The 27,649-nt window shown below is 37.8% G+C and overlaps 1 protein-coding gene across 2 annotated transcripts in view; it reads left to right on the top strand.

The window, feature by feature from the left end:
• Positions 1 to 27,649, top strand: part of RALGAPA2 (Ral GTPase activating protein catalytic subunit alpha 2) — a 246,852-nt gene that overhangs the window by 22,943 nt on the left and 196,260 nt on the right. For both annotated transcript variants that reach the window (XM_075203830.1, XM_075203831.1), the window contains exons 2-12: positions 7,675 to 7,785; positions 10,602 to 10,651; positions 14,029 to 14,086; positions 17,092 to 17,135; positions 19,571 to 19,748; positions 20,316 to 20,431; positions 21,480 to 21,618; positions 22,463 to 22,662; positions 23,971 to 24,201; positions 26,246 to 26,419; positions 27,135 to 27,272. In XM_075203830.1, the coding sequence (XP_075059931.1) occupies positions 7,675 to 7,785; positions 10,602 to 10,651; positions 14,029 to 14,086; positions 17,092 to 17,135; positions 19,571 to 19,748; positions 20,316 to 20,431; positions 21,480 to 21,618; positions 22,463 to 22,662; positions 23,971 to 24,201; positions 26,246 to 26,419; positions 27,135 to 27,272 (1,439 nt within the window). The remainder of the gene's footprint in view (positions 1 to 7,674; positions 7,786 to 10,601; positions 10,652 to 14,028; positions 14,087 to 17,091; positions 17,136 to 19,570; positions 19,749 to 20,315; positions 20,432 to 21,479; positions 21,619 to 22,462; positions 22,663 to 23,970; positions 24,202 to 26,245; positions 26,420 to 27,134; positions 27,273 to 27,649) is intronic.

The raw sequence follows: 27,649 nt of genomic DNA, 5'->3' as shown, positions 1-27,649 counted from the left end.
TTGATTTTCCTTGCAAACCGTTATTCCTCTGCTGAGCCACTCTGTCAGTCTCTACATTGGCTGCCTGTATTTCAACGAATCCAATATAAAATTCTTCTACTAACATACAAGGCCATCAACAAAATTGCACCGACATACATCTCCTCACTTGTCTCGAAATATCTCCCTACTCGACACCACCGTTCTGCACAGGATCTACGTCTCTCTTCCACTCTCATCACATCCTCCCATTATCGGTTACAGGATTTTTTCCAGGCTGCACCCACGTTGTGGAATTCCCTCCCTCGCACAGTAAGACTTTCCTCTAGTCTTCAAACCTTCAAGTTCCTCAACCATCATCTTAATTTCCCTAGATTACCCTATTACCATCCTCTACACTGCTAACGCAAGACAACAACCCTCTGACCAACATTGCAGCACACACAGCCCACTCAATACTTTTACCTTTGCATTCTAGCTGGTCCATTGTGCAATATGACGTAGCACATGACCTTGTGTTTCTAACTCCCATTATCCTATAGATTGTAAGCTTTCGAGCAGGGCTCTCTTACATCTCTGTCTGTATGTATTACCCAGTATTGTCTTATCAATGTTTTTTCCCAATTGTAAAGCGCTATGAAATTTGCTGGCGCTATATAAATCAATGTTGATGATGATGATGACTCTGTGGTCACACCTGGGCTCCTTCTAGTATAATTGATGACCCCATTTATCATTTTCAAAGATATGAGCTAGATGCCTCTTACATTTCAGTTTTAACATATTCAATTCAGATATTATAACAATACTGAGTTTTCTGTGATCATTTTAAAGTTTATGGAGGAAAAAAAAGACAGAATGCAGAAAATACATTATAGTGTGCCAAAGTATTGTTTAAATAAGAAAGGTGCTGCTGAGTACACAAATTCTTTTTTTTTTTTAATCTGTCATTTAAATCAAAATGTGGCTTACTGACTGAGGTTTTAGAATCTTTGAAATTCTAATCAGGATTAGCAGAAATATAGTTGCATAATGACTACCTTATAACTGTGTGCACTTATTGTCCAATCATACTGTGCCGAATAGCTAGATCTTTCCAATTGCTTGATTACATCTGTATACGGCCACCTTTACACACAGTCTATTGTGCATAGAACCCCCCACCCCTTAAACTTAATCTAAAATATATTTGTTTCAGACAAGCTCCTGAAAGTTTTGCTTATGTGTTTGTCTGTGATATAAGTAGCTCTTTTATATAAAGTGACTTATATTTTTGGTGTATTGGTTGCTTTAATTAATAGTAGCTTTGTCATCTGGCATCCCCTGATATGGGATCTCAATGCTTAGTAGCAACTATAAAAAATGTTTGTACCTAACCCAACATGATGTAGTCTTAGAACTGTTTTAAACCATACATACTGTACACACCAAAAATACAATATACCACTCTGCCATGAATAACATGATATATAGAAATTGATCACCTTCAAACAAATGTATGTGAAGCTGGCAAGGAATAACAATGGCACTTGTAAAATCACGTTTTGTTCTGAAGTGTGTGTGTGTGCACTTGCTAGCACAGAATAAAAAGAAAAACTTAAAAGGAGCAATTTATGAAACAATATAGTAATACAGGAAGGGAAATGAGCAAATACAGCATGAATGACTTGTAATTTTAGGTGACTATATATTGACTTGTTTGGTTGACTGACATATTAAACCTTATGTATTCATTTACATTTATTTATATATTTAGATTTAATTAGAGATTTCTCTCTGGATTATAATAAAGATAATAGCGGTCGTCACTGAACCTTACAAATCTACACTGTCCATCAGACTACATGATTTGCAGTTGAGAATATGGATTAAACTCGCTAAGCTGTGAATTTGTATGTGCACAAATTTCACCAAATCACTATATATTGCCAATGACTGGCAAATTGTGCAGGTTTGCAATAACAAAATTGTTGTGGAGCGTTCCAAGCACATACATCAGAAACAGACCATCCTACATATCCTGACCATGGCCCTCTGTTTGTATACATCAAGCTGTTCTGAGCATTTCTGTTACTCGGGAGGCTGCAAGACTGTTTCTGTTGTCACTCGGACACAAGTTATTGCGCTACACTGTAGTGTGGAGGTCCTGCTCTCATCTCCACGCCCCTCTAGATCAGGGTTTCCCAAACCCAGTCCTTAGGGCTCCCTAACAGTGCAGGTTTTCCATATCTCCTTGCTGGACCACAGGTGTATTCATTACTGACTGACACATTGTAACAGATGCACAGGTGGTCCTAATTATGTCACATGTGATCCAGAAAATCTGTACTGTTAGGGAGCCCTGAGGACTGGGTTTGGGAAACCCTGCTCTAGATCAAAAGCCAGACTGTTTATTTTTTTTGGGAAGTGATATATATGTGTTTCTTTTGGTGACATTGAAATAGATGATTTTTTTTTATTTTATTTTACAGGCAATTTGTTTTGATTGAAAAATGTATACTTTATTTTGCATAAAGGTACTACAAAACAGACGTAAGACATTACATTCGAATGTACTGCGTTGAAGCGCAGCTGAAACACTATACACAGTGAAACATAAGTCAGACATGCTTCATAGTACAATACAAAACATATGGCATGCGTTACGATATCCTACACTATACATCAGGTACTGGAAACTGTGTAAAAGTAAATTGGCTGAAAATGGTAAAAGAATGGGCAAAAATGCCCAACATTTATAAATGCCCCTCAAAAACCACCATGTGATTGTTCAACAACAGATAGGACTTAATATAGGACAAACATCCGTTTGTTTTCTTTTATTGCAATTGCGGCAGTTTTTTCTTTTTATCAGTATTACACTGTGGTCCTGTTGAGAAGATAAGCCCGTTATGATGAAGTTTCACCCCATTTAATGCAGATCAAGCAGGAAATGATTACCTGACCACAGGGTACTTCCAGCGTAATATTCTAGTGCAGTGTTTCTATGATGCACACATTTCTTTTATGGTCATGGGTTAAGTACTGTAAAAATAGGCATCCAATAGACAATGTGGAGCTTTAATACAAAATACATTTTAGTAGAAAAGTGGGAGATCATGTTAGTAATGTGCGTGATATTGTGGAGGGAGAGGTTTGGACAGGCTGTGAAAGTAACTGGAATACATTTGAGCTGGTTACAGTAGGTTGTTCTTGTTCCTGCTTATTTTACAATTACAGTATACTGGCATGAATTAAATAAGTCTACCCCATACTGTTAGAGGAACAAGAATCTGATGTGTGTGTTGAACTCTAATATCCAGGAGAGATTCTGTCCCTGTAACAGGACATTCATCTCCTGGTGCAAATAATCATATCACTGCTGCTAATGCGGCTCTATGAAGGGCTATGATTGGATAGTTTAGGAAAACATTTAGTATGGGTGTATGTTTTTAATTGCTACATAACTTAATACAAACCATGTTACTGTGATTGTAAAATAAGCAGGGAGACTGTAAGCAGCTTGTGTTGTACCAGGTGAACTGACATGTTGGAAGGTATTGTAACTGGTGTGTGCTTATTGCCTGTACAGCACGAGATGGGATGTGTGGCCACGGCTACCTTTGCAGCCTATTTACTGTGGCATACTCTGTGGATCTGGCTTTCCTTAGAGTGGATACACATGGGCGCCTGTTGTGGTGCTTGTTGCGTATACAACCTGCCAGGTGTTGGCTAAATTGTCAGTGTTTTTTGACAGTCTCGTTCCCTATAAAGATAAAAGTAATCTCTTTTTCCAGCCATTCAGGCTGTGGTGACTTCAGCTTTAACAGAATAAGCGTTTATGTTTAGCCACCAATAGGCTTTTATTAATTTTCATATTAAAATACCATTTGACCTTAATGATTTACTTCCAGATTTATTTTTTTTCTAAAGCAGTAAAACAAAATCCTAAAAAAATAATCCTAAAACAGTGTACAGACTAATACAAGATTAACAATTTGAATCCCCAGCGATCAAGTGGTTAAACACTGAGAGAAGCCTCACCCAGCTGTGTGCATCTCATGATAAGCACATGGAGAGCTGTGTGGATAGAATTTAATTGGTCCTGGACAGGAAAACAAGAGGAAGCTTGCTCTGTAGCATTCTCTTGACCTTTTATTGCCATTCTCCTGCTTTGATTGTTTCATTGGTGCTTTCTAGATGTGAGTCAGCTGTAAAGGAAGAGGATGTATTGTGCAAATGGACATGCTTATCTTAGAATAACAGGATTTTATGTGCAACTGTCAGTCTCATCTTGCCCTTTGGAGAGCAAGTTTTATTTACTGTTCTCGAAATATTTGATGTAAAATCATGCCAATAATTGCACTAGTCAGCAACTTTGGTTAAAAGAGCGTAGTTTGCACATTCTGTAGAGTGTAGAGTCTATGAAAAGTCATTTTCTTCTTTAGGGTTGGGTATGTACAGTGCTTGACTTAATTGTTTATATTCTGTCATACGCCTGCTGGTGCCTGTTTTACTCTACTTTTTTATGTGCTTACCAGAAGTGGTTTACCCCTGAAACATTATTAGTATGAAATTGCATACAGTCTTGCAATACAAATTGACCTTTCCCGTCTCCCATCACTCCAATCCCACTCATTCTGGTCTCTGTGGCCGCACACTCCGATTAAGTGTTGTGGTATGAAGGTTTAAATACATGTGCCAAAAAGTGCAGCTTATCTTGTCACTTCTCTGTGATTCTGATAAGATGAAACTCCAATTGGATGTTGCCTATCCTGTATATATGTGCAAATATTGCTCTTGTTCTATATACATGCACAGCACATCACCTTTTGGCATCCCTCCCCCTCCCCTGTTTATGCTCTTGAAAGTTTCAGAAACATGCTGGTATTGTAGAAAAATAGTGATATCTGCACATAGCGTCATGGTTATCTGGCAATATCTCTGATTATTAAAAGAGGAAATATGCTTTTCATGAGCCGCGTTATGCAACATCTGCTTTAATTAGGCCAATGTAGCTTGATTTTATAGTACACATTTTCTTTCACATGTGTTTTTTTTCCCCCCCTTCCCTACAGTGGTTTTATTAAAGTGTTGTTACACTGATCTAGAGAATAGCTTTCAGAGTAAAAACATGTATTTTTAGCGGGAGATTTAGAGGCTTTGAGTAATATGTTTTTGACCTAGATTACTAACATCATTTAAATGCCACTGAACCTAAAATATAGGTTGCATTATATTAAAGAGCTTCTAATAAAGGCTCCTACATACAATCATTCATATGAACGGTATTCAAATACGGTAGTAAAAATCTTCAGTTTTTATTTCTTTTTCACTAATATTCATAATGCGTTCAAAGTGATTTGTAACTAAAGCATGTGAAGGCTTCCATGCAGCGTTCAGAAATGGACACAAAACTGCCAGAAAGTGTTTGTGCTGTTTCGGAATAATCAGCTTACCTCATCTTTATGAATATCTGTTTCATAGCTTGTACAGTGGGTATTCAATGCCCAAAAATCCAGTGTGTATAAGTCCTAACATTCGCAAGTACAATGGCTTGCAAAAGTATTCAACACCCTAAAAAGTCAGCTTATTTGTTTTGTATTACAAATTACTTTACACAGATTGTTCTAGTATTTTTAATGAGAACCAGTAGCCTCTTAAAGTAAATTTTTATAATTTATTATTTATCTGCAGATTTTTAAGAAAAATACAATAGATAAAAACAATGAATTAATCTGACCGTTTATGCAGCCATCGTCTGACAGCGCTAATACAGTGTCTTGTTTTCATGTACAATCCGATTGTCCGGCTAAATTGGACCGATCTGCCCGATGCATGGCCAGCTTTATCCTCTATACAGGGGCGGCTGGAACCATGATAGGTACATGACCAGACACCTCTGATGGAGTATTCAGTGTCCACCATGGGACAGCTATTACATATTGTAGAACTACATCAGTGGAATCTTGTGTGCAGTCACGTTCTGTACTTGTCCCAGTGGGTTACATGAAAAAAACATTTTTTTAAGCGTTTACTGATTTAATGTTACATGGCCCCCTAATAGGCAATGTTTTTACTTATAAATATTAGCTGGGGGTTTCTACCAACAGAAATGTAACTTAAAGAGCAATTAAATCCACTGCCATTAAAATATGTCAGTCTGTGTATGATTGAGCAGAATAATATACATGATATAACTGGAGGTTTTCTAGTTAATAAGTCCACCATGCTGTCTCCCTCCTCTGCAGCTGGTTGCCATGCTGAGTGAGAGGCGCTTCCCTAACTAAACAAGCAGAGAGTGACTGATAGCATGACAGACTTGCTTTGCAGAAATGTATTTGTGTGGATTGGTTAATTTATACACGGGCAGAATCAACGATGTTACAGCAACTCAGTCTCAGCTTTTACCTTCATGGTTCACATCTGAAGAATGTAATTTTAGGACTCATGTTATATAAAAGTTTCCAAAAAGGTGGAGTTGGCCTTTAACTAGATTGCCTGTATTAAATACTTGTTCTTCTGGTGTAACATGTGTTGGATAAACTCACACAATTCAGTTTGTACTACTGAGATCCTTTCAAATGAATCATCACTTATTTCATGTAAATAGTTTTATATTCTGCCACTCCTACAGCATGCTTATTGTTTTCTGGCTTAGTGCTATCAAATCACAACAGAAAGACATTTATCCTGTTATGTGACTAGCTGAATGTATAGATAATGATTTCTCAGAATGTTCTGCTGTATTGATAACCTGAGGGAGCTGCAATCTGTGACACAGATACAACTAAATCTAATCACCTGAAATCTTTATAGATGGCAGCAGATGTAGTACAATCAATCTATGGAAGTACATAGAAAGATGTGGGTACAATATCACGTAGCCTATGCTATGTAAAATCTATGCCAGTTCTTTACAGCTGATGATGTATCACTCCAGGACTCCATTAGAGAAGGGTCACGGTCATGCTTTCTGCCACTTCTCTCAGGTCTATAGGCTGGAAAATGACATTTGTCAGCTGTACATATGTATGTGCCTTCTTGCAGACTGATGAGCTGATACTTGGGATGACTATGTAGATTTTAGGTTTCTCCAGCAGGGCTTCTGACTGAAGCCCTGCACAGCTGGTTGTAAGGGGGTAGTTTTAGCAAAAAAACAAACAAACCAGTTAATATGTAGGTATAATGTTTTTTCAGGGTTTAGCTATCTATGAACGCTAGGATATTCCTTGATACTTTTTAAGATGCATTTGGTTAGGCTCTGAGCATCATATTGTAGTTTCTAACATATGGTCTGTGGAATAGTCACATCAGGAGACGTGTGCTGATTCTGTGGCAAACAGTGACTTGGCCACTGGTAAATGAGGGCAGGTCTGTGTCTGATGGGAGCAGTGCCATGCTGAAGGGAGAGATGTGGAGGCAACTTGGTAGCCACTAACTGAATTAAACAGTAGAAGGAGCATAGTCCCACTACGGCAATATTATAATTGTAATGTGAGCCCTTCTGTCAAGCTATTGCTGAAAGATTATGATGTTAAATGTACTTCTATGTGGAAAAAGTTAATCCATAAAATCTAATTGTGATCAAAGAATTGTGTTCCTGTTGTTTTGCTGATCATGGAGTCATTACGTTTATACAAGTAATATATTTGGAACCCAAAGACTGAAATTGCACATAACAATCCCTCTTATACTTTCTTTTCTTTTTCACAGATATTCAGGAGTGGAGTGAACTGAAGCAGTTTTTTGAAGCGCACTATTCTCAGATTTATTTTATCTTCTATGAAAATTTCATTACACTGGAAAGTAGCTTAAAGCTAAAAGGTATTACTTGTGTCTTCTTGACCTGTCATTGCTTTGCTAGTTGGGCAAATAGAGCCTGTTATTTTATCAGCACCTTAGGGAAGCACACAGAGAGGGTTTGTAGGTGAAACTTGACAATTGTAGAGAGAAAGGAAGAGGACATTTAAACGCAAGCATCTTACTTTTCCACTGGGCATGGGTAACATAGGACAAATGCGTATCACACATTAGAGAATATAATGTGTGTTATTAAGGGTTTATCTCTGTTACCCCTGACACCTAGTTGGCAGTCGGTGGTCCATTTTATGCGATGAGATGAATATGAAAAATGCTCATGTTGCTTGAATTTATGAGCTTGTGCATAGGTTTCACTTCGTGTGCTTGTGGGGTTTAGCTTGCCTCTAGAGTTGTTGTTTTAGTTCCTATCCCTTTATGCCTAGCTACAGTTTAGTGGTAGGGCTGGTCCTGATGACATTAGGGGCATGCTATGACAAATCTGGCTTATGTGGTCAGCTTGAAAGTCCCAAAGTGTCAGAGAGCAGGTAAATGGGATGGAGTCTGTAAAAGGTTTATAGGGTGTATGGGGTTTTAATCTCCCTAATAGTCTGGCAAATGTATAGATGACCATTTCATAACATTACTTATGACTATTACCGTCAACCAACTAAGAAATATACTAAGAAATATAATTCTTATTTTCCCTTAAATCCACAGGATCAATATTCATATAATAACTTACTGCAAACAAGATATAGCTTCATTTAAAATGTTTTGTACTATTAATTAACATTCTAATTATAAAATGTATGCATATATTATAAAACAGTAAACAGCGTATTTAAACAAACTCAACAGATTTCGTTTCATACATTGCAGTCAATTGTCTGTTTTATAAATATATGTCATTGTCTGTGTTTTGACTATTGTCAAAAGTGTGTGGAGGGGGAGGAGGGACCTATGTATGTTTGTGGGAGGAGGGGGGTAGAGAGACATAATCAAGCACACATTTTGACCTTCCCAATATACCAATATTTATCTCAACTTCTACCATTTATCCATTTATCACTTCATTTCACTTTTCCCAGTCAAAGTCTAACAGCCATTATTCACTATTCACATTCCCTTCACATGGAAGCTTCTAGATGGCAGCCATTTTACAAGCATGGAGCTTCTAGTTCCATTTTCTCTATTGTCTGAACTCAGCCTTCTCTAAACACATGGTATTTCACTTTGCTGCCATATTAACTAAATCAACATTTCCAGCAATAAACTGCATTATTTCAGCGTTACAAACTACCTTTTAAACGAACAGTCTAACAAAACTTTATATTGAACAATCTGACCACTTCCTGAACAATCCAATAATTTTCTATGGATAGAAGTCCTGATCTCAGCCACACTCTTCAACAGCAGCATTTGCAAATTCCATTAGTCTTTTTCAATAACTGAAATAACTCACAATATTCAAAATGGCCCTCTTGCTTTGTTAGAAGTTACAAGCACGTGGTGGTCACATGTGCTTGTAATGGCCTAATTGACTACCAGTTCTTAAACCTCTAGTAATATACTTGTAAGTCCACCACAAATATCTATTTTACACAAAAGACATCTATTTAGTGAGAGCCAGCAAAGCATATCACACAAGACATCTATTCCAAATAAGCATTCACGTGCGGGAAGTAGATCACAGCATTCATGTGCGGGAAGTAGATCACAGCATTTATTTGCTAATTGTGACCAGCGGCTCAAAACTTATGCAAACATTCACAGATCTTCTGTTTCTAGTGGGGGAAGGAGAGTTTTGTGCCTAGACACCTTTTAATTCAATTTTGGATAATTTATGGCTATATTAGAAAATGGAATATTGTCCGAAAGTGTCAAAGAGCAGGTAAATGGGATGGAGTCTCTAAGCAGTTTACTCTTGGTCTCCACAGAGACGTAGCTCAAAGCGAGAGCTACTAGCGAGGATTGCCTTGGATTGTCAGTTTCAGGAGAGTCTCCATTATTGTATAGAGAATATTATCAGTCTGTGTCCTTTGTTTTACAAACCAATGATATTCTCCTACCACTGGTGAGCTCTTATCCCTGTTAGCCACTGGTTATTAAGCTACTTGAAGTTGTAACTGTTAACTACTTTGGTTTCTTGTCATCTGTGACCCTACAGTCTGTTTGCTCTGGATTAGTAGAACGTTAATATTGAAATTGGCATCTATTACCACAATTAAATATTCCGTGACGTGACTTTGTAACTTCTGCTTTGAATTTATTTGCTTTGAAATGTGTTAAGCTGTACACTATAGGTTGTTGAAGTTGATGGTTTATATATATATTAGTACTAAATATTACATTTAGATTTTTACAGATTTTTTTTCTCATAATGTGGTGTTTTCTACTTCTTTATACTTCTGTAGTAAACACATTAGTGTTCTAATACCAGTCATTTGTCGTAAATGACTTTAAAAGGGACATAAAACTACACTCTCTTGTATCACAAATCATTATCAGCTACTTGTGATTAGTTTTAGGTAATAGGTAATACACCGCTGCATATATGACTAGTTCATATGTTACAAAATGTGCATGTTTATGTATAAAATGCTAGGGGTAAACACAAGTGTACATTAAACAGCGAATTGTCTTCATAGGAAAGAAATCTTTTTCAGCATTCTTTGATGGAAAACAGACTTTAGGAACATTTTAAGTAACTAAAACCATAGGTTTACAAATTATATATTGTACTGTGAAGTTTATTTTTGTAAACATTTAATTTATTGCTCTTAATGTTTTTATTTCCACCCCTTATTGTGGCAAATTAAATTTATATTTTTGTTTTACAGGGAATAAATCTCAACGGGAGGAGCTGGACTCCATCCTATTTCTTTTTGAAGTAAGTATTCCTAAACAAAATGTGGGGCCTAAGTTGAATATTAAATATGTGGCCTTATTTTGGGTGGTATTTGCCTCGGCCCTAATATTGAAAGTAATAATAATAATGACTGAGAAGTACAGGATCAATGGATAACATCATGCTGATTTAAACCATTGGTAGACCACACATGAACCTGTGGATGTGCGGCTTGTCATCCTGGAAGACACCCACTCCGTCAGAGCATGCTGTTACATGGGGAGAAGATGTCCATTCAGTACCATTAAGTATTAACTTACATTGATCTTGCTTCCAAAACATGCCAAGGAAACGCTCCCCACATCGTTACGGATCCACCACAACACTTCACTGTTGGAAACAAGCACTCGGGGCTGTAAACTCCTTTTAGGTTGTACTTGTCCGTTTGGTGAGAACATGGTTATTCAGTGTTCTCCCCAGAAAATTTTTCCAGCTAGGCAGCAGTTAGAAAAAGCCGAATGGGGACAGTGTAATACATTGCAATAATGTTGAGAAATGTTGGAGGTTATTGCCCACACCTGCCAGGACTGGTGGTCAGTGGTCTAACACACACTGCCGGCTGTAGTGCTCACATAGTGCCTGTTCTAATAGGAAAAACAATGGTTTATTCTATTATAATATGACTCTGTTGGGCTCCAAGAGCCAGGTGGAGCACCCGGGAATTAGGTGCTGGGGAGAACATTCTTATTGCTGAACATACCATGTTCTTCCATTGCTCGGCAGTCTATTACATGAGCTTTCTGCATCACTGAACCCATAAACTTGCCAGGTGTGATGTGCGTTTTATGCATTGCAACCAAACTTGTACCACACATTGAAACGTGCAGTTACTTGAGCTGTAGTTGCTTGCCTGTTTGCCTTGCATTTTGGTTTAATCCACAGCTATCGCAATGTTGGAGTATGTGCTTCCTCCCATTGTTGTCCTTTGCTGATAATGGTTTTTCCCTCTGAATTCCAGGCTGACATCACTTTAGATACTGTTGCCTGTAAAAACATTAGCTGCTTCAGTCACTGAAGCTCCTGTCAAAAGTATCCCAACAATCAACCCTCTTGCGTCTCCCCTTGAAGCCATTGTAGCCTCAATTATAGGCGACTAGGAAAGTCCCAGCATTTTTTATATGTGACCCTGACTTTGCTTGGTGGTAAATAAATGCTTGAACCTCACCAAATTGGGGGCTTCATTGGGTGAGGGTCCATGATGCATTTTAGGTGCAAACTTTACGTTCATTATCATTTTCCTTATTTTGTATCACCCCATAACTGACTCCTCACCACTTCACTATATGCTGTAATCCCATATTTGACTGCTGCCTTTTTTTAATCCTTGTTTTCCATCTGTCGCTAATCATTCATAGTGCTGTGCACATGGATAGTGTGTTATAATGTTATAAGGCTTCCTCTGCCATGAACACATTGCAGAAATGCAAGCTGTCTTGGTCCATACAAAATGAAAAGTTTGCCATTAAAGTTAATCTATGTACACGTGCATGATAGTCCTGTACATTTTCTAGGAAATATACAGTTCTGTAGTCAGCATCTTCTGTTGCAGTATTTTTATAGTGCATGAGGTTCAGAGCCCAATTTTAAGGATATGTATAATATTACTATAATTCCATTCTGTTAATTGAATTCAGTGTCCAAGTTTTGTTTCTTAGTTACCCTTTGTTAGAAAGTTTCCTTTGTTAAAGGTGAACAACAGAGTATTGATTATGTTGGACATTGCTTCTTTCGTAATTGAACACCATTTGACTATCAGCGATGAGAATTGATGTTGATGTTTGGTCTCTAGGGTTCATGCTGACAAGACAGATTAACAAAAATATAGACAATGATTATGTTAGAAATATACAGCATTGGGTTAATTACTGTTAAATTAAATCATTGAAAATACTGTCCTGTGTGCCCTGAAGGGCTGTGTACTTGTCACTGAACTGATTGAATTCTGACAACCCAGAGGAACATTAATCGTGTGTAACCTGCATTTTACAGTAGAAATATAGAACAGTAATAAGACAGAACAGTGTTTCCATTATTTAATATCGGGGTTTGTGCGGTTTTTTTTAATATGCTGTTAACCTTACAGTTACTCTGCATATTTGGGTTTGTAAAGATTTCTTGGAATAGTGGACACTGTGCTTAGCTCTTGTAGAAAACCACATTTATACTACTAACATATAGACATAGTCTATTTCAGTCTATTATCAGAGCTGATAAACCTAAATTAGAAGCTAATCTACTAAGAAAATAATGTTTTCCACTCCTGCTTGTATTTTTTTTAAGGTGCTTGTTCGTGTAATTCCCCTACCACTAATTATCTTGACTCTACCCCATGTCCTATACCAGGGTGACAGAATAACATACGTGTTCCTTCTGAATATTTTCTTGCATTGCTTATTGGATGACTTTGGTCATTCTTCAGTATCGGGACAATCTGCATGTGGATCTTCTACATCAGTACTTCTGTCTGATGGCAAATGTTTACCATGTACCCCTTCGTTTAAACTACCCCCTAATCTGAGTATATTTCTTCCATGCCACTACTTTATGCCTAGTTTTTAAAAAAAAACACCACCTGATTAGTTTGTATGTTTTTATAAATTACTGATGCATGTAATGTTTTATGTAACAGACTGAAGTAGGATACGTCGGAGGTACCCATTGAGGTACAAGCACTACAGACTGAGGACATAGGTTGTAGATATTATTTTACAAGGCTGTGTACATGCCCTCCTGCTGTCACTACATACATTTCTTTTAGATTATCTAGTTCTAGCTTGCTGCTTTCTCACCCATGTCTTTATATCTCCAGGCAGTTTGTTACCTGTTGCTCCCTGTAATACAACACACAGCCGTTCTCTTGCTACAGTTGTATGCGGAGAGCATAGCTGAGAGTGCTGTACACCAGCTAACACACACAAGCTACTGCCTGATGATATGAATACCTGCTTGTACAGCACGAAAGGAAGCCAGGAAGCTGAAGCATTGCCTTTAGTCGGAGATGCAGGATGGCACGTACAAGCCATTAAATGACCTTTTACCTGAACTCCTTTCTCCTTTTCAGATTTTGGGCCTAGTAATATAGATCTACATTTATAAGGACATCAACTACTCTGAGAATTGATTCAGATATCCACTTACATTACCAGAGTGGTGCTAATATATATGTAATATATGTGTAAATGTCTGTAAACATCTGTATAAACTGTGATTCCGGATGTCATTGTTTCAGTGTTCATTAGGAAACGTTTTGGTGACTTCAAATATCCATCTAGTTTCCAGGAGGGAATGTAAATCTGTGAGATTGTTTTAATGTTGGTGGTCATATATTGATTTATTAATTTGTTTTACTTTTGATTTAGAAAATTCTACAACTGCTGCCTGAAAGGATTTTCTATCGCTGGCAGTACCATAGTATAGGTAAGAACATTCATTTAAATAACTAAGAACACAACTACTTCTTTCATCATGTAATCTAATTTATCTTTTAAAAATACTTATTTTTACTGGATTAATTTTGTTGTTTTTGTTTGCTAAAATATAGCTAAAATTTATTGTCCAAAACGTTCACAAATGTATTTTCAATATACCTCGACAGAACTCGAGGCACTTGAAATCGAACATGTTGAAGGGGAACAATATATTGCTACACTCCTGACTTCCTTTTGTTCCATCTATTGAAGGACAAAGTTGTTTACCTGTAGCTAGAGCGAAAAGAAAATTACTTTAGTTATTCTTTATCAAAGAATTGCCATCATTGCCTGTCACCCTGCAGTGCTGCCCGGTAGTGATCTGTGGATAATGGATAAAACTACTTTCAAACAAGTGGACTGCATGAAATATTGGGTCCAAACCTTTATATGTGCCAATTACAACATGGTCGTACCTGCAAATAGTAGTTTAAAATAGCATGAGATGCTGGAACCTTTGTATTGAATATATAGTTTGGTGTTTCAGGGTGATGCAGATTTGGGACTACCTGTTTTGCCCCCTCACACTTCAAACTCTATTTTCTGTAATTTTCTCTGCACATGTTAGCATGACATAATCATAGGGCAGAGTGACACACACACATCTACTTATGTCTCTGGGGACCCTGTCCTTTAATCTCTCTTACTAAAGAGGGCCTGCATGTGGCTTTCACTTTATGGTAATATGGCATTTACATTGTGTTTCCTTTCCCCTATCTAATAGCACAAATGCCAAAGATATGGTGTTGTACAAATGGAAGATACAAGAAGCAAATTTAAAGCAAAGCTTGAGAGCACATAAAAGTTATTGCTGCAACAGTTAGTTTCATGATCAAGGGGAGGATTAATTTAGCTGTTAAGTCCCTTCTCACGTGATGATAATCTGCAGAATGTTAGGGCACTTATTTTAGATACACAGAAATGCATGCACACATCACGCGATGCTCCGACAGGACTTTGCTCAGAATTGAATTCCCCCCAAATAGTTACAGCTCTACAGTAATTTATAGACTCTGGCTCACTCAATATTTGTTGAATAAAACTGCCACAAATGCTGTGATATTCCAACATGACATTGCAGCATGTGTGGCCCTAAAATGATTGTGGTGCCAGATTATGATCCTATTGAAATCTATAGGATCATTATTGGATATGGTGTTAAATGCCATCATAAGATGACTCTAATTGGCATTTATATGTGGTCATCTTATGTCTGCAGCCAGTTAAGCTGGAAGTGATCTGGCTGTTCCACTCACAAGATGAACATCTGTGTCACGTCTGATTTGGTCACCTTTTCGATAAAGAAATGAAACAATGACCTTTTAAATGTTTTCTCGAAAAAATATAAAAACTAATTCAGTACTGCTCATTCGCAGTATAAAGTAAAAAAAAAAAGCACTTTCTTCTAGTTGCCATCTATTAAACGCTGGTGTCTGGCTGTGTTCTCCTTGCCTCTTGCTATGTGGACATTTGTACAGTTGTAAACAAGTTGCAGTTAGAAGTATAATACATCGACTTCCTTCCTCTATCAACAGCTTGAGTATAGTCCAAGCTGTGTTTAAAGCGTATGGGATGGTGTCCTCAATGCTGAGAAATACAGGCAGGTACTTATACCATCAGGGAGGCGTCTGATTGGCTCCAAATTTATTCTGCAGCAGGACAAGGACCCCAACCATACAGCCAATGTTATTAAGAACGATCTTCATTGTGAAGAAAAACATATCTGTGGGGGCCATATCACTTCCAGAAGAGTCCTGGAAGTGATGATATGGCCCCCACAGAGCCCTGATCTCAATATCATCGAGTCTGTCTGGGATTACACAAAGAGACAGAAGGATTTGAGCAAACATACATCCACAGAAGATCTGTGGTTAGGATTTCAAGTTGTTTGGAACAACCTCCCTGCCAAATTCCTACTTCTAGGTACACTTGCACACAGTTTTAGAAGTCATGGATTGATCCTGTTTTGAAGGCAAAGGGTGGTCACACCAAATAGTGATTTTATTTAGATTTCTCTTCTGTTCATTCACTGTTTGTTAATTGATAAAAATAAACTATTAACACTTCTATTTTTGAAAGCATTCTTACTTTGCAGCATTTTTTCCACACCTGCCTAAAACGTTTGCACAGTACTGGTACATGTTCCATTCATTTCTAGGGTTCCAAATGTTATTACACAAGACACACATAACTGCATATATATGAGAATGTTTGCAGATATATTACTACTTAGCTGCAATGTACCTTAGGCACAGGTGATTGCTATAATTACATTCACTTTGTCAAACCATAAGAACGCAAACGTTTATTTTTATTATTTTCGGGATAGATGAACCTGATGGCTTTATTCCATGAGAAATCATCCTGTTGCTGACTGTTTTAGGAGAAATTAAAAATCTATTAAATTATAATCTGTATTTATTTTTGACATCCTTTTTTGTTTTATGAACTCCTGGCCAAATTCCAGGCAGTTAGTAAACAGGGTTAGTTTCATAATAATCAGCTTTTATTTTCCAGCTTTGTGCTGAATGTGCATCAATATATCTTTGGAAATAATGGCTGGAAACGTAAGGTCAGGGGAAATGTCGTCTTGTAGGGAAGACTACGGCATCTGTACTGACTTCTTGAAAGCTTCTTCCTTCCTCTGCACGTTCTTTCAGTATCATTTCAGTACAAAGCCTCTAGGTCCTGCCCCCATGTTTTCAATTGAATAAATATTTAATGACTTTAGGATACTGAAATACTCTTCTGTTTTCCTGATTATGCCAAAAGATTTTCCCTTCGCCCATCCATTTTCTTTGGTGTTACACTTAGACCTTTTCTTCTCGTTTCCCATGGCTTCCTAAACATTAAAGAAGATTATAATACAAAATATTGTCCTGATGTATCACTGAAATATTACTTTTTATGTAATATTAGCTTCTGTTTCCAAACCAGCTATTTGTTGTCTTACAGGTTCAGTTTTAAAGAAGCTTTTACACACTGGAAATTCCACAAAGGTATGTGTGTGAGAGTGCATATTCTACATAACTACATAATTTAACATCTTGTACGTCAGTGTTGGCTAACTTGTGACACTCCAGGTGTTGTGAAACTACAAGTCCCAGCATGCTTTGCCAATATGTAGCAGTTTATTGCTGGAAGGGTATGCTTGGACTTGTGAAACTACAACACTTGGAGTGTCACAGGTTAGCCAACACTGTTATACGTCAATAGAATGTAGGATGTGCATCAGATTCAGCACAGTGTTCTTTTTCTGTGTATTTGTAAACATTATGGTTGAACCAAGTATTATATTGTGTAGTGTGGGTCAATACTAAATCTCTCAAGATGTTTTATGCCAAATACTAAAGAAAATCTTAATTGTAGTTTGTATATTAAATAAAATAATTTTAGCTTGCATTGCTTTCCCACTAACAATAAGGGACACCCCTTCTCTCCTCCCACCAATGCTCCACTGCTGCCTCTCTCTGATTGACAGGGAATGTTTCTAGCAATGACACTGATCTGTCCACTCAGGGCATGTGTTAAATACTGACACAATTCTGCTTCAGTTTGTCAGCATGGAAACAACAAGCTCCGGCAGGGGAATTCTCCCAAATTGAATGTGTTTCTGAATGGACCACCACAGGACTGCTAGTTTAGGGAGGGTGATATTAGCTGAAAAGCTCAATTTTACCCCAAATTATCCTGTAACTGGAGGCTTTAAATGCCAAAATCTTATCTGTGATCATGGTTATGGATGTATCATTGTGCACACTAAAATGACCAAGTTTCATAATTGTGAAGTCTGAATCTGGATCAAGGGGTTCAATCTTGTTTGTACCTGGTCAGGGCTGTGACCGTTTATATGGGTCAGTTTCTACTACTTTCTTAAACAATGCATAAACGTTGGGCCACATTAAAGAGCTTGAGCAATACGGGAGAAGGAAGAATAATAAAAGCCAACTTTCTGATTTTCCAAGTTGTTAAGTAATAAATGTAGACCAGAAAGGGCCCTCGTACAACAAACAAGTGCTGTGTGGGAGATTTTTCAACTTTATTTGGTGCCAAGTGATGGATACATTAGGAACATTCTCTCTGGAAATACCTTTCATCATGTACTGAAATCCCATATTTGCATGTTCAGACTCTGGCTTCCAGCCACCTGTGAAATGCATTGTAAACCTGTGTTGGAGAGCAGCAGTGACTAAGTGTATTGCTGTATACCTTAGTGGTGCCCTTTAATGTGCTGCCTCACCTACTGTCACATGCACCTCTCAGCCATCACCACCCTGAGGATAATGTCAGTGTATTGCTGTATACCTTAGTGGAGCTCTTAATGTGCTGCTCCACCTACTGTCACATGCACCTCACAGCCATCACCGCCCTGAGGATAATGTCAGTGTATTGCTCTATACCTTAGTGGTGCTCTTAATGTGCTGTTCCACCTACTGTCACCATGCACCTCGCAGCCATCACCGCCCTGAGAATAATGTCAGTGTTGTTCTACCACCTACTCTCCTCCCCTCCCTTGTGCTGACCTATGGCACCCTCTGTACTATGTGTGCCCTAAAGGAGAAATGTGCCCTATATAGAAATATCTTTTTTCAGGTCTTGCTAAATTAAAAATAAGATTTTGAGGTTTATTGTTGGTATGTGTAGGCCCCTTAACACATTTTAAATAAGCGCTGCTATGTACTGCCCAAGGGTGAAGAAAACACATATATACCTATATATATATATGGTGCTTTTATGTGTAAGATGGATGGTATAGTACTAGTAGTTACACCTTAATATATACACTGCCTTATTGCTTTCTTTAGAGCAATGACCACAACAACATTTCCTAAATAGAAGATCTTTGTTTCATGGTCTGTACGACAATGCAGAAAAAAATAGGCAATTAATTTATTATTTTACATGTCTGTTCTTACATGGGAATAACATTTTGCAGAACACTTGTCACCATATTGGAGTCAGACGTTTTGTTGGCTGAACCAGTGAGTTTCTCTCATTTCAATAGATATCCATAGCGCCACTGAACATATCTTGACCAAACATCAATAACGGAGACCAATATAGCACTGGGTCCTGGTAAATTGGCTGCATTGTCATGAATATTACTTTAGCCCAGTGTAAGTGACCGGGTTGTTTGACATGAGTACCACTCTAATTTCCTGTGTCTGATGCTGGAAAGCTGGTGGTTGAGAGTTGGTGCTTGATATGACTTTGATCTTGACCTTTTATTTTGTAGAGACTTGTGGCTGCATTTGTAGCTAGAATAAAATCTTGGATTAGCAGGTTCTTGTATGCGAGGGAATAATGAGACTGTTGCTATCCACGTGCATGGTTCATCTTCCTGCTGCACTCTCTTGTGTTCCTGCATGACAAGTCTGTAGCAGTCTGGCGCACTCATTCTATGTCAATGAAAATGTCGTCTCTCATCCTTTAGATACGATGTGAAGGAATGCGGCTGTTTCTTCTCTGGCTTCAAGCACTGCAGACAAATTACGGAGAGGAGCAGGCACTAATATTTGCATGTCTCGTTCCCGGCTTTCCTGCCGTCATATCATCTCGAGGTCCTTGCACACTGGATACCCTCATAAACCCTACTTACAATTTACCTGATGGTTAGTGACCATGCTTTTACCTGGATTGCCTGTTTAGTACACTTCACTATTAATTAACCAGACTCATTGTTCTACCATTGCTTGAAAGAAAGTGCTAATTTAATTAACTGTGAAGGCAGCATCTTTCAGACATTAAGCGTCTATAAGTGCCCAATATTGGTATTCAAGTAGTTACAGTAATACGTGAAAACCTGCAATAAGTATCCTATAGCTTCATAGGGATGGGGATAAATTGCTGCTTTGTGTAATTGTTTAAAAAATTGTGCTTGATCTGACCACGTACCATGAAAGAATCATTACCGCTGCTGAACCAACAAGCCGCAGTTACATGTTACAAGTGCTCAGAGTTTCAATAGAACATTAACTACAAGTATAATAATATAGAAGATCGGCATAACCACTGGGCAAGGATCACTGGCATATGTATAGCACTCTTAAATATTGTTACTTGGCTGTTTCCGACACGTAACAATACTTACAGTATTTTTAACAACAATTAACAAAGCTGCGTCCAGATGCACACTGTTCTTGTCTATTCTAATGCTACAGTGATGATTATTATTTTAGGTAAAGTTTATCCTGAAGAGATAACTCCTCTTTTACCAGCTGTGTCTGGTGAAAAAACTCCCGATGATCCAAGCTGCTTTTTCTTACAAATGTTATTGAAATACATGGTGATCCAGGTAAGTCAGCTCCATTATCTGTATTTATCTTTATCTGATTTTGGTTACACTAGCTACTGTCCAAGGATCCATTTCAAAATGTTCAATTCATGTTACTTCTTGACACATGATGTCAAAGACGAACATCAACAATAATATTAAAATTATTTTGCACCTGACCCTACTAAGATTTTAGACTGATTTATTGGATACTTAAGCAATTGCTTGTTCTTCCATTTTTAATGTACTGTATAGAGGCTGGGTTGGCATCTTGTCATTTACTTTTTATACTGCTTTATGTAAACATAAGTGTCTGATGGAAACAAGTAACCAACAAATGGTCTCAAGGAGAAACACCTGCAAAAGACACTTGGGTCATGTGACTTGTAATCTATCATTATTCCACTGCGGGCAAGTAACTTTCTATAACAACTGTCACGGGAAACAAACACCTGTGTTTTTACTTATTGCTTGTATAAATATCCCAAAAATATACAATTACCTATCAAATGTATAAATCTATTGTGGGTAAAGAGGAGAGAGATCTTAATATTGATATCAATCTCTGAGCATACCTGATACGCTTTGACTTTCCCTACATGTGTAAAGTTCGAGGTAGTGAAGTCTCTCTTCTCTTTCCATAAATGATGTGTATCCTTTTTTTTGGAGATTGGAGGGTATATTTACTAAACTGGGTTTGAAAAAGTGGAGGTGTTGCCTATAGCAACCAATCAGATTCTAGCTATCATTTATTTAGTACATTCTACAAAATGACAGCTAGAATCTGATTGGTTGCTATAGGCAACATCTACACTTTTTTCAAACCTGCAGTTTAGTAAATATACCCCTTAGTCTTTGGTCTGTGGGTAACGGTAAACTTTCCCTCAAACATTTGATACTAAAGTTCTATTTACATTATTTTTTTCACATAACCTGTCATAATGTCTTGATACTGCAGATAGTCTGCTATAATTTTTATTTTATTGGTATACATATACATCTTTTTCTCCTTTTCTATGTTCTTTCTGCCGTTTGGTTGAAACCATAACTACCATTAATGTTTTTATAGGCTGCACATTTATCTTGGAGGAATAAGGAGAACCAAGACACAGGCTTCAAGTTTTTATTTAGCTTATTTAGAAAGTATTATCTTCATCATTTATTTCCTTCATTTACTAAACTGACCAACCTTTATAAACCGGTACTTGGTGAGTGGATTTTTTTTTTTTTTTCTTTAAATAGTATATTTGGTTTCTCTTTGCAAACCCATGAGTATAACTTATGTCTGATGATATATCTGTGTAGTTGTGTGTAGATGTCCAGAGTCTCGGCAGAGAGTTCTAGGCCTCTGCCACACGTATAAAAAATAATAATAATATATATATTCTCTCCTGAGGCACCCAGGACCTACACATGGGGATAGAAGAAAACATAGTAGATTTTTCTCTTTTTAACTCTTTATTTTGCAGTGTTGCTCTCAAGTAACATGGCATTCACATTGTTTTTATCCTTTCCTTGGCAGAGGTGCTCTCAAGCACCATCTAAATGTGTTTACAGTAGTCTGTTGTTTCAGAAGTTCCAATATTGGTCACTAGATGGCGTATGAACACAATACTAGATGGTGCATCATTTCAGTGCTTGCTAAATAAAGGGTTAAATTGTCATTATTCCACTTCTTTGAAATACTATAGAAATACCATACCATGCTTTGGTGGGACTATCACTTCAGGCATTATGTGAAACTGCAACAGCAAAGTAAATTAATGCCCATTTGTATCCATGGGCGTTTGTAGTGGCATCACATAGAAGAAAGTAATCTAGAAGAGTGGGGGGGGGGGGTAATTTGAACACACAGACACCTAGTTTGAATTCTGCCAGGGCACATGCAGGGCATTGGCTGTACACAAGAGCCGGTTACTTGTGTTTACTTGCATGAGCAGGTGCAACACATGAACCAATACATACAAAGCAGTAGATATCAGGGAACATTTGTGACCTGGCCTAATGATATTAATAGCACAACATCTTTTTTTTTTTTTTTCTTTCTTTCAGATATTCCGGATGTCAGACCAAAGCCAGTATATGTCACTATAACCCGCAACAATGAAAACCTTTATAGCACAAAAATCCCACACATGGCAGCTAGAGTTGTGTTTATAAAGTGGCTGGTCACTTTCTTTCTGGAAAAGAAATATGTTGCATCTTCTCAAAATACTAAAAATGGAAGCGATGTTCTACCAAAACTTATCCAGGTACAAGTCACACTCCGCAGTGCTGTGATTGTTACTTACACATTAACAAAGTGCTTTCCCTCCCCCAATAGAAACTCTAGTTTGTTCAGTCTTTTAAAGCCCTCTGTACTTAATTTTTGATATCAAGAGCAGTCCATCATTTTTGGGAATCTGATTCCACAGGTCGTGTTCATCCAGCTTTATTTGGGTGTGAATAAAAATAAAGATTTTGAATGATTAGAAACTTCATAAAAACTTCTCCCATTCTTATCATCCTTTGATGGCATCAGAAGATCCCTATGTGTTCTGAGTGGGTCCTGGCAGTCATTGGCTGACTAGTGATGGAACCAGCATCAGTTTGTGTTGCCAAAATCACTGTACACAATGTTGAAACTTAACTGCGTGTTCACCTAATCTAGATGTGTCAGCAAGAGGACAAGGGGGGGTGCTGCCAGGCAGCTGCGGGACAACCTCTCTGGGTTATAGACACATTTCACACTTACTCTATTAGCGCAGGAGACAGGAGACTGATGTAACCCTTTAGGCTCTCCAAAGTTATACACAAAAAAGAATGGAAATTAAAATCCAAAAGCATGGTTGTGCTTCTTACTCTGTATCTGTAGCAAAGTGTGGAGTGAAAGCAATGCCAACATTGGTTAGTTACATTCTCCTAAAGAGTGTAACTAACCAGTGAAAGCTGGAAAGGTTCATCATTACATGTATGAACTTCAGACATTTTTTTTTTTTTTTTTACAATAAATAGTTCTTATTTAAATTTTTGTTTCAGTGTTTCCTTTGGCTGTTGTCACTACTTGTCTCATTTTATTTTGAAGGAACATGTTCAGCACATGGAATGAATATTTCCTTTTATTTGAACAAATTTAGAGAAGCAGGAATTTTGTAAAAGGAGTTTGACATTTAATCTGTCAACCTTCACCTGAATAAACTGACTAAGGGAATTGGTGTTGAATGTTGTAGCATTAATAGCAGTGCTGTGTTCTACTATGTCACTGGCCTTTTGAAGAGATGACATTAACCACCTATGGTTCTTGTGTCTTAAAGTATTGGGTCCAGGGAATACAGACTTTTCTGTGCCTAGAAAAACTACAGTGCCGCCTAATGGCTACATTTTTATATAGTAAATTGGGAGCTGTGCTCTCAGATAAAATGGTTATCTAACTATTACAATTCTGGAGTTGTCACTTCAGGGTCATGTAGTTTATGTGATGGCCTTTACACTTTCATTTAAAGGAAAGGTCACTGTTTATTATATTGTATTATGTCCAGTAATAATGAGATATAATGCCAACATTTGCATGTCCGGTTTAGACCGTATCCGTGGTCAATGTGAGCCAAGAAAAGAACCCCGAGGTGGAGGCCCCTGGTGCCCAGGAACAGGAGAAGAACCACTCTAATAGCAGTACACTGTCAGACAGGAGACTCAGCAACTCCAGCCTGTGCAGCATAGAAGAGGATCATAAGACAGTGTACGACATGGTCCAGAGGATTCTAGTCTCCACCAGAGGATATGTCAACTTTATCAATGAAGTCTTCAGGCAGGTGTGTGCTTACTGACATGTTAACGAATCATGAAGGATAATATGAAAAAGGGAGGTGCTTTAAATGGGCTTTCTGACTGCTGTTTGTAACGGGCACTGCCACCGAATGTACAGAAAGCCTTTCTTTCATATTCGTTAAATCCTATGGTAAAGCTTTTTTTTTTTTTCTTGAAACAAAAAAAGTTAGTGAGCCTTTAGAACACATGGGCTGATGTCTTCCCAGTGTGCCATTGGATGACCGTCCCTTTCTCCCTTTGTGCTAGATCAAGCAACAGGCATTTTCTCCATATTTCATATGTTTTATTCAATTCTTGAAGTATTGAACTATAATAGTAGGCCTATTCCAATACTACTGTTTTATACAGCGGTGACAAATTTTGGGAAATGTCATTCTGCCATCTAGTGGTCAAAAGTGGATGCTTGAGAAAAATAAAGCTGAGGTTTTTTTTGTTTGTTTTTTTGCCATACTGTTCAAAGGTCACTAACATAATGTCTCTGTAACTGGGAATTATGTTTCTGTTATTCTTCAGTGTTCTTAATTTTTTTTTTTTTATTGTATAATGCAAAGCTATGAAAGGATTACATAGCACCATACAGTTTTATAGTATCACTGGGTAAATGACAGTAGCATAGAAAGCTCAATCATATATATGTCTTCAAGGTGAAAGAACATAGAGAGTGCCTTAAATGAAGTTGGGGCCGACTCCTTCTCTAGTCTTCCTAAAGGAACTCCTTGCACTTGCCAAGCTATGATTTCCAAACCATTCAATGGGTAGGAGGACGGCTTCCATGCTTGCCGCATTGTATCATTTCCTTTATTGGTGAGGTGCTTCCGTTTTGGGGTCATGTTCTTCAAGACCAATGTTGTCAAAGCCAGGTAGTGCAGTTCTAGATGGATAGAGTTCTTGAGAAAGGAGATCTGGTCGAAAAGGAAGACCCTGTGACTTGTCGTCTGAGGGATCGACTAGATCACCATATCAGTACAGACTACGCTAGCGGTGTGGTGGGTGCGAAAACTTTTGCAGAATCCCAGCATTCAGCGGAGTCGGAGTAAAAAAGGTACACAAAGCACTAAGGTCACTGGACTACCAGATAGTTGGTGAGGACACGGAAGTTTCAATCCACCACCCCAGAGAGACAACCACATTGTCATGTTTGAATGTAGCTTACAAAGTGGCATAAAGATCTGTTGCAGAAGATTTTCTCAGGAGACTGACTTCAGGGTGGAGAACCATCCCCATAACACTCATGTATTGTCGCTAGTTGGTAAGAAGGGGACAGATTAGCTGTTGAAGTGAGTGAAACATATCCTGGAGAAGGAACACCCACTGTTGTACAGTGTGTACAACAATTATATGGCCTGGACAACCTGTGGCTCTCCTGGTGTTGTGAAACTACAATTCCCAGCATGCTCTGCCATCAGTCGTCTGGATTGTCAGCATGAGATTTGAAGTCACTTTTCTGTACAGTGCCCTGGAAAATAATGTGAATGTGTATTCTTTAAATATATACACTTGAACTTGGCAGCATGATGCAATATTACATATTTGAATATATAGATAATGAACAGTAAAAAAAAAAAATCTTTCTATATTGGTACTTGGATATTTTTGTTGGCCTTTCAATTTTTTTTTATCTTGGCTTTAGATTTGATTTTTTTCTATAGTTCTTGAATTACATTTGTATATTTATTTATTCAGCTGAACTCTGTAATTCAGTATGAATGGCTTTAAGGGGTGTCATAAGGAGCACTGCACCGTTTCCGCTGTTGATGTGGCGATATCCTAAGTAAGACTCTCTGATCCAGCCACTTATTTCTAAAAAAATTCTTTAACAAATCCAGATCACCTTGGAAAGAGCTCTGTTAGAAATGTTGGAAAGTTAAAATGAAAAGACAGTAAACGTATGTAAAATGAAATCCTGTGTTTTTTGTTGTTTAGAACTGGTTATTATTATTATTATTATTATTATTTATTTATGTTAAGCAGACTGTCACAGTAATGCCACTTTCAGATGCAGTCTACGCTTGTCTGTTTTCCTGCTAGGCTTTCCTTTTACCTGCCAGTGATGTTTCCGCCACAAGGAAGGTTGTGAAAGTTTACAGGAAATGGATCTTACAAGAGAAACCTATTTTTATGGAGCAGCCCTCGAAGCCACCTTATGACATTGTGAATGTGCCAGTTTTTGATTCTTCTGAAACAGAGACGGATAGCAAACAGGTAATGGATGAATGGAAAGCACTGCTTATTGTTGTTGTTGTTGAATACATTTGTTCATGAACCCTTTAAATATGCTGTTACTGAAATATAATGTACATGTTTCTTTAAAGTCGCGCCAGGATGGAGCGTCATTTGTGTGAAAATGCTGACGACTTCAGTCTTTATTCTGTCTTCGATCAACAGAATATGGGTTAGCAGGAAGTCAACAGTTGAACTTTTAATATAAGTCTCTCCAAATCAAGCCCCTCATTTATTTATTTTTTTGTGTGCCAAGCGTGTTCAGTCCTCTGTCTACACCATTACCCCACATTCCTGCCGTCTTCATCTGGTTTGAACTGACCTGACTAGCGTGAAAAGCTATTCATGCTTAACACTGTGACTTCAAGCTTGTGAGATGTCACTGGGGGTAGCTTATAGACAGAGGACTGGAAAGGTGGACTTGCACCAGGAAAGATAAGTGTGTATCTAGCAAGCAATTAGGACATAGGATAGGGAATTTATTTTCAGTTTAGACCCTTTTTGCAGATGCAGTAAAATATCCAGTGTTTTCTTTTAAGTGGACTTTTTTCAACCCATTTACTGTAATTTGTGCCAGTTGTATTTTCTGTAGGCCCCTTTTAAGCTGTAAATTGAACCCAGCCTGAATCTATCCCACTGTTTTAAGTCTCTAAGGCAACATGACAGGACAATTAATTTGTGCTGATGTTTATTAAAGGTTGTCACAGAGCCGAGTGGACACAAGCGCTCGTCTAGCTGGGGTAGGACGTACTCTTTCACCAGCGCGGTGAGCCGAGGATGTGTGTGTGAGGATGAGAACATGGATGTGAAGGCTGGGGATCAGGCCGCACTGCAGGTAACATGAAAATGCCAGGTGCCACTAGTAGGCGATAATGACAAAGTGAAGACAAAGATGCAAAAATATATTTTGGTTACTTCAGTCATAAAATTAATAATGCAATATTTTTGCTGACCGTAAAATATAGTGAAACCTATTTGGTTATGTGCTACAAAACTTCTGATCTGTTCTCATTATGGCAGAAGCAGGCGTAATCGACAAATATGGGCATAGTTTATAGTCCAATTATGCTTTTTTAGAGTTTATGAATATAAGTAGATGACTTACTGCTTTCCTTGTCAGATAAAAGACAAGATAAAAATTTTCTCCACAGCTATAGTATCAACTAAGTGGCTGTAACTGAGAAAATTGTTTTTTTTTTTATTTGCAAATAT

Source organism: Mixophyes fleayi, chromosome 3 (assembly GCF_038048845.1).
Source record: "Mixophyes fleayi isolate aMixFle1 chromosome 3, aMixFle1.hap1, whole genome shotgun sequence".
Lineage (NCBI taxonomy): Eukaryota > Metazoa > Chordata > Amphibia > Anura > Limnodynastidae > Mixophyes > Mixophyes fleayi.
The sequence above is the reverse complement of the archived record's forward strand: the minus strand, read 5'-3'. Positions and strand labels throughout refer to the sequence as shown.